The following is a 15,168-nucleotide window of genomic DNA, read 5'->3' as shown; positions in this document are numbered from 1 at the left end:
TTGTACTTTGTGGCTTGAGGAGATGTCTGTCTAGGTGCAAGCAGTAGCAAAGTGTCCCTGGTCCCAGGTCTTAGCCTGCCTCATATGGATATGGTTCACAGAACAAACCAAATAAAAACCTCTTAGGAGACTATGTCCATTTTCAAGGTTATAGATGTTCATGCATAACAATTATGAGTAATGAATGGACTTTGAAACTACAACACCACTGCAGTCAGTCAAGCCTAGAACTGAACTAGACACTCTACTGAAGTGATTTGGGGAAGAGAATCTGTAGTCATTTCAAAGAGAGTTTCTGATGTTGTATGATCTGTAGCAATTATAGAAGTGACCTGGTAAAATACATTACTCTTAAATTACAATTTCTTTGGCAAGCATGTCAGAAAATAAATGCTCATGTAGGAAGTGAACTGAAGACTGATTCAGCAGAGAGGGGAAGGAACAATTAACATCTGCTTTGGGAGTTCCCATTGTGGTGCAGTGGAAAGGAATTTGACTAGGATCCATGAGGATGCGGGTTTGACTTCTGGCCTCACTCAGTAGGTCAGAGATCCAGCATTGCCATGAGCTGTGGTGTAGGTTGCAGATATGCTCGGATCTGGCATTTCTGTGGCTGTGGCGTAGGGCAGCAGCTGCATCTCGGATTAGACCCTTAGCCTGGGAACTTCCATATGCCGCAGGTGCTGCCCTCAAAAGCAAAAAACAAAGAAACCAAAACCCCCAAAACCTGCTTTGTTCTCGGGTGTCTGCTTTGCACCCAGATCCAGATCCAGGGCATACCCCTAAAACAACCAATTCACACGCAGTAGGGAAGCTGGAGAGTTTTCTGAGGTCATATGGAGGGGAAGTAATTCTTAGACATTCAAATCAGATTGCTTGAGTTCAAATCCCTTTTGGACCACTATGGTTTTGTGACTTGGGCAAGTAATTACCTTGGTGCTTTGAGTTACTCCTCTTTAAAATGGAGTAAAACAATAGGATTTTGGTGACATTTCAATGGGAAATTTTTAAGTGCCTGGCCTATTAATATACAATCAATAAGTATTAGCAGTTGTTATTGTCAAGTTTGAATCCAAAGTGAACCAAAGCCCTCAGTTAGCAAGGGTGTCCAGTTTTAGAAGATCAAAGTTCCTTTAAAAATTTTCTTTAGGAGTTCCCGTCGTGGCGCAGTGGTTAACGAATCCGACTAGGAACCATGAGGTTGCGGGTTCGATCCCTGCCCTTGCTCAGTGGGTTAACGATCCGGTGTGGCCGTGAGCTGTGGTGTAGGTCGCAGATGCGGCTCGGATCCTGCGTTGCTGTGGCTCTGGTGTAGGCCGGTGGCTACAGCTCCAATTGGACCCCTAGCCTGGGAACCTCCATATGCCGGGGGAGCGGCCCAAGAAATGGCAAAAAGACAAAAAAAAATTTCTTTAAAGTGTTTGATTAATACCTAAAACCTTTAGACAAAGCAACACACTTTATTTTGACTTTCTCTTAGGAAGCTAGTAGCAAAATGGTCATCTATCAGAGCATCAAGAAGAGAAGAAACTTCCAGAAGTCTAAATCTATAAATCAGACATCTCTTCATCAATCTACACAGCCACTTATCCATGTATAGAAAATAAACTTAAATTGTCTTTAGGGTAGATGTGAACAGCCCTAAGGCTAACTTATAGACAAGTTGATTGCAAAACTAGTTTCATAAAAGAAACTCCATTCCCCCACTGGCTTTTATTTTCTAACTTTAAAAGATCAGAGACTTTTCAGAAAGACTGCTTTTCCACAGTTTCAAAAAAGCAGCTTGGAAAAAGGAATAAATTAATTCAGAAAAGATTCCCTTCTTCCTTACACCCACCCCTCTGCTCATCAAAAAAGCTACAGGCACTAAAATTCATTAACATTTCTATGAAAATAAATGTGAAATATTCATTTTCATTAAGTCGTCTACTGAATATGGCAAAATCAAATTTATCTAAGGAGATATCCAATGCTGCTAATTTCCTTGACAATGCGGACATAAAGCAAGGGAAACCATGAATCATTCATGAGGTTCAATTTACTTCTGTTATTTTGGGTGTTTAGCATCCATGAATAGAAAGTGTGCAGTGTGTTGTAGATGCTATTTTTAAATTATTTCAAATCAGAATTAATGGTTTGGCAGGCAGCAATAAAGTAACAGTGATTCAAAGTCTTTGCTTGTAATTGTCCTATATTTCAAATTTTTCTTGCGAGTATTTATGTGTTCATGTATTCATAACATTTTTTAATGTTCTAATATCCTTTGTAAATCAGGATCACTTTATAACTAATAGTATAGGCAAGCACATAAGGAATTTACTGGTGATGTGACTAAATTGAATATGCCCCCAGAGTTCTCGATTTTAGGGCTGAAAGAGATCTTTAGGTTTGTATAATTAACAGCCCTCTCAATGAGGAATGTCTTCTACATTAATTCTGTAGGTGGCCATTTCCAATTAAGTGAAATGTCTCTGTGGGAGGGGAAGTCTTTCTTAAGGGGGAACTTTTTTTCATGAATGGGCAATTCTGCTCATTGGGTAGAATTTCTCTTCAATTCTACATCTACCTTCATGCAACTTCCATCCCCTGTCTGCTCTGTTGCTGCTGTATCCACAGACCCTACATAGCACAGAGTGGCTCATGGTCACCACTTTAAAAAATGCTATTTGAGAGTTCCCTTCGTGGTTCAGTGGTTAAGGAGCCTGACTAGGATCCATGAGATATGGGTTTGATCCCTGGCCTCACTCAGTGGGTTAAGGATCCAGCATTGCCTTGAGCTGTGGTGCAGGTCATAGGCATGGCTCTGATCTGGCATTGCTGTTGCTGTGACTGTGGCATAGGTCAGCGGCTGCAGCTCCAATTCAAACCCTAGCCTAGGAACTTCCATATGCTGCAGGTGCAGCCCTAAAAAAGCCCCCCCCCCAAAAAAAGCTATTTGAATTGAATGAATTCAAATCTAGCACTCTGGGTGCGATGGTTAATTTTATGTGTCAACTTGACTGGGCCACAGGGTGCCCAGATAGTTGGTCAAACATTATTCTGTGTGTTCCTATGAATGGGTTTTTTGGATGAGATTAGCATCTACTGAGTAAAGTAGATTGCCCTCCTTAATGTGGGTGGGCCACATCCAATCAGTTGAAGGCCTGAATGGAAACAAAAAGACTGACCTCCTGCCTGACTACCTTTGCACTGGGCAATCAGTCTTTTACTGTTTTCAAACTCAAATGGAAATGTTGGCTTTTCCTGGATTGCAAGCCTGCTGGCCTTCAGTCTGGAAATGTACCATCAGTTTGCTGACTCATCCTGCAGGCTTTGGGATTTATTAGCTTCCATCATTACATGAGCCAATTCTTTATAATAAATCTTGTTCTCTCTATACATATGTATTCCATCGGTTCTGTTTCTCTAGAGAATTCTTACTAATACACTAGATAACACCAAACATAAGATTTCTCTTCTATATTTTAGCATTTAAAACATTCAGAAATGGCTCTTACGCCTCTCTAAAATTTTCTTCCAAAATATCTTGGTCTCTCCAATATGACATTAAGAACTGGACGTGATTCTCTGCATGTGACTTAACAAGGGCAGACTTTTGTAGAACTGCTCCTGCCTTATGTCCAGACACTACACTTATGTTATTTCTAGGTGTTAAAGTAACACATTGTACAGATAAAACTTAGCATTTCAACTCTGTAAACCTCACATTTTCTCAGAGAATTTTTTGTAGTTAAGTTAGGCCATTTTATTAGATACATTTTCCTTATCACTTGTTATTTTTATGGACAAGAAAAAATTATTTTGGAAGTAATAAAACATGACTATGGCTTGACTTCTGTGCACATGTTTCTACTACCAAGACATTTAAATCAACACAATGACAATATTCTTAGACTAATAGATTGATTGAATAGATGGTTCATTAAATTGAATAAATACAGTAAGACAATGCCCAAGTAAAAAGTTTCCAAGCCATTTTTAAAAATAAGAAACAAGTCACACTACTGTATAAATAGATGGTTAACAAGAACCTATTGTATAGCACAAGAAAATCTACTCAAAAGTTTGTAATAATCCATACAGGAAATAAGAATGGATATATGTTTATGTACAACTGATTCACTTTGCTGTACACCTGAAACTAGTACAACATTGTAAGTCAGTTTATACTCCAATTAAATTTTCAAAAAAGAAACAAGTATCTTTCTTTAAAATAAAGGAAAATTTTTATTTTCTATAAAAATAACCGGGTATCATTAAATGTTACCTTCTTTTGAAAAACTGGTTGGGATTCAGGTGGGAGGGGTGTAGACAGTTCATGACTCACGTAAATAAAAAAAACTCATAATGGTTCACTGCAGTTACCAGCTTATGGAAACTCCTAAAATAAAATGTTAGGTTTTCCCTTATCTGGCCTTTGATCAACACATATACAACCTTAAATTTTTGAGACAGTCTTAAAGCATGAATAGAAAATTATATAAATGAAAGAATATTATATTGTGAGAAAAGAAAAATCCCTGTCCCAAATCTTACCTGAAAAAAATTAAAGTTATACTTATCTTTCAAAATTCAAAAGACTTGAAAAGTTTGGAGCCAAGAAACTTAGCATACATTCTCTTCACAAATATCTGTTGTCAGGTACTAGGCTGGATTTTAATTATTGTGTTGTGAACAAAACAATGATCTTTTTCTTCAAGGATTTCTAATCCACAGAGGGAAATAGCAATAAGTACAGAAGCAAACAAACACTACTAAGTGCAATGTGGAAAACTAACAGAATTTTGAAAGAAAATGTTGGGTGTTCACTGATTTAGACTGGATTCTAGGAAATCCTCTTGTTCAGATGGTATGTTCAATGAGAATTGAAGGATGAGAAGAGGAAAAGCCAAAGGAACCATCATGGGGAAAAGCATTTCAACCAGAAGAACAAGATGGTGAAGACAATGAAATAGAACAAATATTGGTCTGTAAGAAACAAAGAATCTATGGTGTTGGAATTTGGTGTAGTAAACAAAGGAAAGATGGCTTCAGACAGAGATATTGAAGGAGAGCCTCATTCAGAAGCTTGTCAGTCAAATTAGGAATGTGGAGAGTTTTCTTGGGGCAATGAGAAGTCTTGGAATATTGTAAAGCATAGAATAATATGATCTGGAGTTCCCATTGTGTCTCAGTGGGTTAAGGATCTGACGCTATCTCCGCGAGGATGGGCATTCAATCCCCAGCTTTGCTCAGTGGGTTAAAGACCTAGCATTTCCATAAACTGCAGCATGGTTGCAGATATGGCTCAGATCCAGTGTTGCCTTGGCTGTGGCATTGGCCTCAGCTGCAGCTCTGATTCAACCCCTAAGCTGAGAATTGCCATATGCTGCAGGTGCATATGGAAATATGGTTCAATTAACATCTTGCAAAGATCACTCTGGTAATGGGTAGAGAATAAATCAGAGGGAGTCAAGAGTGAAAGCAAGAAGACCAATGGGAGGACTGCTACAGTGATTCAGGCAAGAAGTAATGATGGTTTGGAGAAGCGTGGCGGCAGTCGGGCTGGACAGAAGTGAAAGGGTTTGATAAATATCTCAGCAAATAAATATATATTTGGCAAAGAGAATGGATGGTACTTGACAATAGATTGGATGGGAGGAATGCGAGGGAGAGGAAGATGTCAACAGTTAATCCTAGGATTCTGGTTGGGTAGTGAGATTAAGGAGGCTGGAGAGGAAACTCATTTGTGAGGGAAAACCTGAGAGTCAACGTTTTGAGCAAATGAAGTTTAATATGCCTGTGACACGTCAAAGTAGATATGCAAAGCAGAGTATTATGCACATCAATCTGGGGCTAAGAAAAAAAGAGATCTGAGCTGGAGAAACACATTTGGAGATCAGTGGAATAAAGATGGTAAATAAAGAGAGGTCCTTTGTGATCTTCCTGAGAAAAATGTCAGTGGACGTGGGAGATGGGTAGGTAGGCAGGCCCCAGATTACGGTGGTTTGAGAGGAAGTTGAGGCAACAGACAACAGATATAGACTAGCAGTTTAGAGAAAAAGGAAGTAGAGAGATTATAAAAAGCTTAAGGGAAGGTGTGAGGGTCAAGGAGAGGTGTTTTATCATGAGAAAAGTTTTCAGCTTGTTTTTAGGCTGTGAAAAGAAAAAAAAAGCAGAGAGGGTGAGACTGAGGGTCTGGAAGATCAGGGGTAGAGGTGTGTGTGAACCTGAGAAAATCAACTCCCAGAGGAGGAAGAAAGAGATGGAAATTCTGAGCCCAGGGGAGCTCAGGCAGCCTATTAAAGGAAGAGCCTCTGAAGTACAGGGGCCTAACTTAGAATAGTGAGATAGAAGGGTATTTACAAGAAGATGGATGAGATTCCTGAGAGATTTCAGACCTGAAATGGCTTCTAATTTTTAATTTTTTTCCTTTGGGTGTAGTGAGAGGCAGCATTATCAGCTGATAGTGAGAGGGGAAGACCAGGATTGAGATTTTCATCAATAGTTGCTGCAGAAGATAAATAGGAAAAGGCATTTGACTCCTTCACGATACAAATATTTTCTGTATTTCCATGAAGCTTGTGGCTATCAAAACTTCACATGATAGCTTTATTGATTTCAAATTCCAAATCCTCTTAATACTAAATTCCTTGATTGATTTTTTCCATGTGCCATTAACTCATTTTATAGTATCCCAGGGCTATGAAGCTATTAATCCACTCCAAGTTCAAGTAAAATTTCAATTTAACAAGGCTTTATGGCCTTTCTAATTTTACTTGATTAGACGACATTAAAGAAAAGCAACACATCTTTAATTTGTCTCAAAGGACCTCCCAAGGAAAACACGTCCCCATTCTTGAGCTTGTAATGGAAGGGAAGACAAACTAGTACATTTTGTAAGGTAGGTAAAGTTTCTACTCCACTGGTCACAGAAGTACGATTACATTGGCGAAATGTTTAGTTTATTATTCCTATTCCCCAGCTGACACTAGACCCTCTCATTTGTAATCACTTTCAAGCAAAGTTATAGTCTTCATAAAATGTCAGTTTGGTGAGTGCTGTTTCAGAAAATACTGCAACACATATTTCTTCTTGAAGAGTTAAAAAATAGATGGATAACAGATTTATTAACTCTCAGGAACATATTGATTATGTACTTAGGCAGGAGTAAGCAAAGCTCATTTGGACTCCATCTTACTGCCATATGTTCCTTTGTCCCTTTAAAGTATTACAAAGAGTTAAGATCTCTTTACATCGGTTTATCTATTATTAAGAAGGACTGCAGTTTAAGGAAAATATTAGAGCTAAGCAATGTTGTCATTCGAGGCTTTTAATTTATTTTTTTAGGGATAGCGTCAGTGGGATCAGGACTACTTTGTTCCTTTGTTTTTTTCCTTTTTAAATTTTGCACTGATACAAACCTCTTTATTTTTTATTTTTTTATTTTTTTTTATTATTAGGGGACAGTTTATTTATAATGTTGAGCCAATTTCTGCTGTACAGCATAGTGACCCAGCCATACCTATATATACACATTCTTTTTCTCGTATTATCTTTCTGTTTTAATTTTTTCTTTTTCTTTTTCTTTCTGTTTTTTTATATAATGATTTTTATTTTTTCCATTATAGCTGGTTTACAGTTATCTGTCAATTTTCTAGAACAAAATGTCATGGGGACCCAGTTACATATACATGTTTACATTCTTTCTGCTCACATTATCATGCTCCATCATAAATGACCAGACACAATTCCCTGTGCTACACAGCAGGATCTCATTGCTAATCCATTCCAAAGGCAATAGCCTGCATCTATTAACCCCAAGATCCCAATCCATCCCACTCATCTGCCTCCCTCGTGGCAACCACAAGTCTATTCTCTAAGTCCATGATTTTCTTTTCTGTGAAAAGATTCATTTGTGCCATATATTAGATTCCAGATATAAGTGATATCATATGGTATTTGTCCTTCTCTTTCTGACTTACTTCTCTCATTATGAGCATCTATAGTTCCATCCATGTTGCTGCAAATGGCATTATGTCATTCTTTTTATGGCTGAGTAGTATTCCTTTGTGTATATATACCACTTCTTCCTAATCCAATCATCTGTTGATGGACATTTGGGTTGTTTCCATGTCTTGGCTATTGTGAATAGTGCTGCAGTTAACATGTGGGTGCATGTGTCTTTTTCAAGGAAAGTTTTGTCTGGATATATGCCTAAGAGTGGGATTGCTGGGTCATATGGTAGTTCTATGTATAGATTTCTAAGGTCTCTCCATACTGTTCTCCATAGTTGTACCAGCTTACATTCCCACCAAAAGTGCAGGAGGGTCCCCTTTTCTCCACACCCCCTCCAGCATTTGTTATTTGTGGACTTATTAATGATGGCCATTCTGACTGGTGTGAGATGGTATCCCATGGTCATTTTGATTTGCATTTCTCTAATTATCAGTGATGTTGAGCAATTTTCATGTGCTTGTTGGCCATCTGTATATATTCCATGGTGAAATGTCTATTTTTCAAAAAAAAATGGTTTTTGTCTTTTTAGGGCCACACCTGAGGCATATGGAAATTCCAAAGCTAGAGATCTAATTGGAGCTACAGCTGCAGGCCTGCACCACAGCCACAGCAATGCTGGATCTAAGCTGCATCTGCAACCCACACCACAGCTTTCGGAAACACCAGATCCTTAACCCATTGAGTGAGGACAGGGATCAAACCCACACCCTCATGGATACTATTCAGGTTCTTAACCTGCCTTGCCACAACAGGAACTCCTGGACTACTTGCATCCACAGATTATGTTGTCTCCACAGTTGTAATCATTTAATCCTTGACCTAAAAGCTAAATTCTGCTTAAGCTTCTGGGATCTACTCTAACCTTTATCAGGATAAATTTAGGAAATATAGACCAGACTTTGGTTGATTCAGGATCCTCAGTCTAGCTGAGTGAGTGGTTCTGATATCTGTTACACTTCTTATCATTGTTCTGCTTCTTCCTTACTCAGCTGTTGATTGCAAGATCCCCTTATAGAGAATAGATTGCTGGGTTTGAATCCCCACTTCACTACTCTCCTTGCCTCGTGGCCCCGAGTAAGTTACCTTAACTTCTCTGAGCCTCGGATACATTATCTCTGTTAGAAACCAGTTACAGAGGTGTTATACAATGCCTAGCTTTTGTCTGATGAATAGAAGGCAGTCCCCCCCCACTTTTTTTTTTCTTTCTCCCAAGTTCTTGTCTTCATACACTCCTCATTACACAAATTCTACAGGCCTGAGTTGCTGCTTTGCTTTAGGTGAACATCTTTAGGGACTAGAGGTCCATGAACCGCTCTTGTATCACTTTGATAATGGTCACTATCTGCCTATGGTCCTATGTATTAATGGACTTTTAGGGTCCCAGTTACTATTCCTTATCCATCTGTCCAGACAACTGGTTGCCTCAATGATTATCATATGCCTTGGTCACTGTGTACTGCCTGACACCATATTTTATGATAACTTTGGACTCTCTGACTGTTAGGGCCTCCCCAGTCCGTGCCCCACAAAATTTATATTTAATTCTTCCTCATTTATAGTTTTGGTCATTGTATGATATGATAAATGGACCTAAAAGTCACAATTTTCTAAAGATGAATAAAGAAAATTGCCTAATTAAAAAAAATGTAAACCTGTAGTAGCAGAAAAACCTCAATACACATTATAAAATAAAATAAGCATTTTGGGTGAAAATGTTAATTTTAGCACTTGCAATTTACACACAGAATCAATTGCAAGTGCTAAAATTAAGTACAAGTCAAAATCCATTGCTTCTTTAAGTAAATGATGTAAATGTAGACCTGGGAATATTGATAGATTGTCATATTCTAATATTGTCCAATAGAAGCAAGGGTAAAAAAACGCAATGGATGGAAGAGAGGGCGAGGGCAAAAGGCAACCTACGTGAATGAGCAATTCATGGATTATCCTTCTATTTCCATGTCAGTTCCAAAAGCTAATGGTTTACTTAGCTAAAGTTCTGTGTTATTTATAAAATATTATTAGCTATTAATAAATGATTTTTTTCGCATTTTAGGGCTACACCTGCAGCATATGGAGGTTCCCAGGTTAGGGGTCCAATCGGAGCTGAAGCCTCTGGCCTACAGCACAGCCACAGCAATGTGGGATCCAAGCCACATCTATGACCTACACCACAGTGTATGGCAATGCCAGATCCTTAACCCACTGAGTGAGTCCAGGGATCAAACCCGAAACCTCATGGTTCCTAGTCGGGTTCGTTTCCACTGTGCCATGACAGGAACTCCAGTAAATGATTTGGTTTATATTTCATTCCTGTACTTGTCATTGTCATTTAAACCAAATGTCACCATTAATACTTTGATGTAGGAACACATTTCAGCCAACTATGCATTTGTAAGTGCATTTTAAATTAAAATATTAATTACAGAATAGCTCAGTAATGTTTTCCAGGTTCAGGTGGTAATAGATCAATGTCTATAACTGGACCTATATCTATATAATCATCTTTATTCCTATGTTTGTATTCAGTAAAACTAGAAAATGAATGTAATTACTTAATAATCAGACAATGGGGGATATATTTATTTTTTAAGAATACTAGAGGATCACCTGGAATTTTCCCATTTTTCATCACTGTTATGATGTGTAGATCTAGAAAGCATTTTAAATGACCTAAATAAATACATCTATTCCCACATTACATTAAGTAGTATTGTAATGCTGTGAATTTCAGGGTATTTTCTGTGCCCCTGAAAACTAGGAAATGGCCTCATCTGGTTTTCATTTATTCACAATAAATGAGCTCAAATGCCCTTGTGTTGAAGATTAAGAAATACTGAAACAAAGGTAATCAATCAGATTAAATCCTAGTTTCTAAAATATTCTAATTGTTAAGAAAGCAATCAGTGAAAAACAAGGCAAGATGACGAACCAAAATCAGTTATTAAGCCTTTGGCCTAAACCACAAGCCTTATAAATACCATTTTATCATCTTGTTCTTCCTATGAAGAAAGACAATTCCATAGTGTTTACCAAACACAAGACTTTACCAAGGTGTTTTCCTAAAAGACAGCAATTTACAATCCTTCAGGTGGACAGACTATAGAACCAAAAACAATCTCAGAAAGTCTTTTCATATTAAAAGAGTTTTCCTCTCTTATTAATGCAGCTTGGTTATTGGGAGGCCTTTTTGAGAAGCTCGATTCTGAGAAGGTGGAAGCGTGAATTTATAAATTATCCAGCTAAAATAGGTGGACTTCCCTTAATGGTTCAAAAATATAACTTCACTGAAATGAACGTTAAGTCCAATATCAAGGAAAATGTTACTAGACTGTGAACCAAGCCGGCAGAGTAGTGTGGCTAAAAATATCCCAGTAGCAATTACTCCACACTAGGTTGAATTTAATTGGGTCAAGCAAGCATCCCTCCTTTTGGCTCCCCTGTCCAAGTTACTCACAACTTTCAATCTCCAGGGTGCAGTTTTGTTCATCCAGAGGATATCTTCGTAGGTCCATCATACATGCAGCTGTGGTTGTGATCCTGTCCAGGTGAGAGAGAGAAAAAACAGCATCGTGAGGATGATGACTTTCACCTGCAGGCTTCTGAGCCCTGAAAAACGCCTACCAGTCACATCAAACCTTTGTGATCAAAAGTTTTGAAGAAGAGTTCCTGTTGTGGCTCAGGGGGTTAAGAACCCGACTAGTATCCATGAGGATGTGGGTTTGATTCGAACCCTGGCCTCGCTCAGTAGGTTAAGAATCTGGCATGGCCGTGAGCTGTGGTGTAGGTCACAGACGCGGCTTGGATCGAGAGTTGCTGTGGCTGTGGTGTAGGCCGGCGGCTACAGCTCCAGTTTGACCCCTAGTCTGGTAACTTCCATGTGCCGCAGGTGTGGACCTAAAAATAAAAAAAAAAAAATAAAAAAAGCTTTGAAGGCAGGCAGATTAAGTTTGAGTCTTTCTTGGCTGTTCACTAGTGTTGGGAGGTTGGGCTAGTGAATTTATCTCCTGGAGTCTCAGCTCCCTTATCAATCAAAATATGGTCTGCATAGAATTGCTGTTGAGGATTAAATGAGATGATGTATCCAAAGATTTTAGCCCAGTGCCCTATACTTAGTAAAGTGCCCCACAAAAGATGGCCATCATTATAGCCTATGATGGCTTATTATCCCATGGCCCTTTCTTCATTTACTAGCATCCTAGCAAGGTCTCTGCCAGCTTCGGCAGCAAGTCTGGTTTGATGAGCAGGAGAACATCTGCACTATGCATCAAAGCCCACTTCCCTCTCCTGCTGCGATCTGATGATAAAACAACAAAAGTCTTCCTTTACGACTTTTGATGCCTCACATTGCTCCCTTTACAGAGATCTGTCAGATTCATCTCCAAGAGCCTGGTACAGCTATACTCAGTAGAAAGCACATAACCAGTAAAGAAACACCACCCTAGGATCACTGTTTACACTATATTTACCAGCTTCAGTGTGGCTTATGTGTTTATGCAAATCCAAGGATCTTGACTATAGATAATCTATCTGAATTTCCATTATTCCATTTTCTTGTGCCTGTGCCTGGGCTGGTTTTTTGGACTGGGATATCTGAGAATAACTTAAATTCATATGGCTACTGCATGCATACAAACATTTGATATCACTTCAGAATTAAGTAATTTTCTTAAAAATTACACAGTCCTCTTTCACAAAATAATATATAATCACAATATAAAGAATTCAAAATTCATGTCTAATAATAGGCTTCCTTTATACCTTAATCCCCAGGAGCTCTGTCATTGGAAATTTCTATATGTATCCTATGTGCAAATAGAAGCCCAGCCATATTATCTAGGGGGAAGCTCCTTAGTTAGAAGCCTCCTACACACCCTGTTCTGAACCTAGCTTGTTTTCATTGATAGTGCATCTTGGCTTTGGTTCCATATTGGTAAATAATAAGCTGTCTGTAAAAAACTTTACTGCAATGTGTTGAGTTATAGGAAAATGATGCAATTTATTTTCCTAATCACTCTTTGGTGGGCATTTATGTTGTTTCATACCTTTTACTTTTACAAATAAAGATGCTCTGAATTATACTGCTACAATTCTATATCTGACTACATTCATTGATTGGCTATTTCTAGAATGGGAATTGTTAGAATAAAAGGCATTTTAATTTTGCCACATTGCCATTCATAGATGTTGAGCCAATTTACACTCCCATCAACAATGTATGTATATTTGACAAAGCACTTTTCATACCACGTTTTTTGAGCCTGTCAAGGCAAATTATTGTTTTAGTCATTTATGTTAACCTAATCAGCATCTTCTTCCAAAAAGCATTACTGGAAAAGCCCTAGCCCTTCTCAATTTCTCTTTGGCTTTCTTTATGAAAGATAAAAATGGGGATTCCCTTTGAAGCCTTTCTTAGACAGGATATTGGTCAATTAATCAGATTGATTTGAGCTTTAGGCAAGAGCAAAAGGAATTTTAAAAATTAATTTAAATTTTTTATAGCATTTTACAAAAATGTGAAGACTGGTTGTATTCCAGTATTTAGTACATAAAAAGAGTTTACTATGTTCCTTTTTGATTTCTGCTCCCATAATCATAAAAATTGATTAGTTTTTTTTTCATTTCGTAATTTATCATGAATATCTTTTATTGTCTGAAAACATAATTCTACAACATTATTTTTATGGTCTGAATAGTGTTTAAAATACCGTCAATAAGACAACACAATAATGATTTTAAAATGCTTAAAAACATCACCTCTCTACTTTACAATATTCTTTAATAGCTGCTTATGAATATGGAAGTTGTGAAGGAGTTCCTCTTGTGGCTCAGTGGTGACAAACCTGACTAGTATCCATGAGGACTCGGGTTCGATCCCTGGCCTCGCTCAGTGGATTAAGGATCCAGCGTTGCCGTGAGTCGTGGTGTAGGTAGTAGACACAGCATAGATCTGGCATTGCTGTGACTGTGGCATAGGCCAGCAGCTTAGAGCTCCAATTCAATCCCCAGCCTGGGAATTTCCATATGCCAAAGATGTGGTCCTGAAAAGACAAAGAAGAAAAAAGTTGTGACGATGTGAGCGTTCTCCAGGAATTATTAAAGAGTGACCATCCTCATGATCCTATGATTTAGCCAGTTCTTTTCAACTACGGATAATTTTGTCCAGCAGCGGGCATTTGGCAATATCTGGAAGCAGTGTTGATTGTCAGGCTGCGGATGGAGAGTTTATAATGGCAACTAAATGGTGGAGGCCAGGAATGCTGCTAAACATGATACAATGCCAGGAATTAAGAATTATCTGTTCCAAAATGTCAGTAATGTCAAGGTTAAAAAACACTGCTATAGTGGTGCTTTCAAACACATTTCCTCTGAGGAAACTTTTTTTTTGGGGGGGGGGGTCTTTTTAGAGCTGCACTTGCAGCATATGGAGGTTCCCAGGCTAGAGGTCCAATTGGAGCTGTAGCTGATGTCCTATGCCACAGCCACAGCAATGAGGGATCTGAGCCACACCTCTGACCTACACCACAGCTCATGGAAATGCTGGATCCTTAACTCGCTGATTAAGACCAGGGATTGAACCTGCACCCTCATGGATACTAGTTGGGTTTGTTACCACTGAGCCACATTGGGAACTCCCAGGTTAATATTATGATGGTCTTTTGTGCATTGAAATGTGGCACATACCCCAGTGTTTATAGCAGCACTATTTACAATAGCCAAGACACTGAAGTGACCTAAATATCCGTTGACAGATGAATGGATAAAGAAGATGTGGTACATATATACACAATGAAATACTCCTCGGCCGTAAAAAAGAATGGAATAATGCCATTTGCAGCAACATGGATGGACCTAGAGATTATCATACTAAGTGAAGGGAGGCAGACAAAGACAACTATTATAAGGTGCCACTTATATGTGGAATCTAAAAAAATGATACAAATGAACCTTTTACAAAACAAAACAGTCTATTTCTGTTTTGTAAGAAGACATAGAAAATAAACTTATGGTTACCAAAAGGGGAAAAGGGGGAAGGATAAATTGGGAATCTGAGATTAGCAGATACACACTACTATATATAAAGTAGATAAACAACAAGGACCTACTATATAACACAGGGAAGGGGGGAGGGATAAATTAGAAGTTTGGGATTAAAATACACATTACTAT

At 38.3% G+C, this 15,168-nt stretch overlaps 1 protein-coding gene across 1 annotated transcript in view; it reads right to left on the bottom strand.

Moving 5' to 3' along the window:
* GABRB1 (gamma-aminobutyric acid type A receptor subunit beta1) overlaps nucleotides 1-15,168 on the bottom strand; it is a 374,777-nt gene that overhangs the window by 84,769 nt on the left and 274,840 nt on the right. The window contains 1 exon segment of the mRNA XM_047799271.1: nucleotides 11,456-11,538. Coding sequence (XP_047655227.1) covers nucleotides 11,456-11,538 — 83 coding nt within the window.

Source organism: Phacochoerus africanus, chromosome 10 (assembly GCF_016906955.1).
Source record: "Phacochoerus africanus isolate WHEZ1 chromosome 10, ROS_Pafr_v1, whole genome shotgun sequence".
NCBI lineage: Eukaryota > Metazoa > Chordata > Mammalia > Artiodactyla > Suidae > Phacochoerus > Phacochoerus africanus.
The sequence above is the reverse complement of the archived record's forward strand: the minus strand, read 5'-3'. Positions and strand labels throughout refer to the sequence as shown.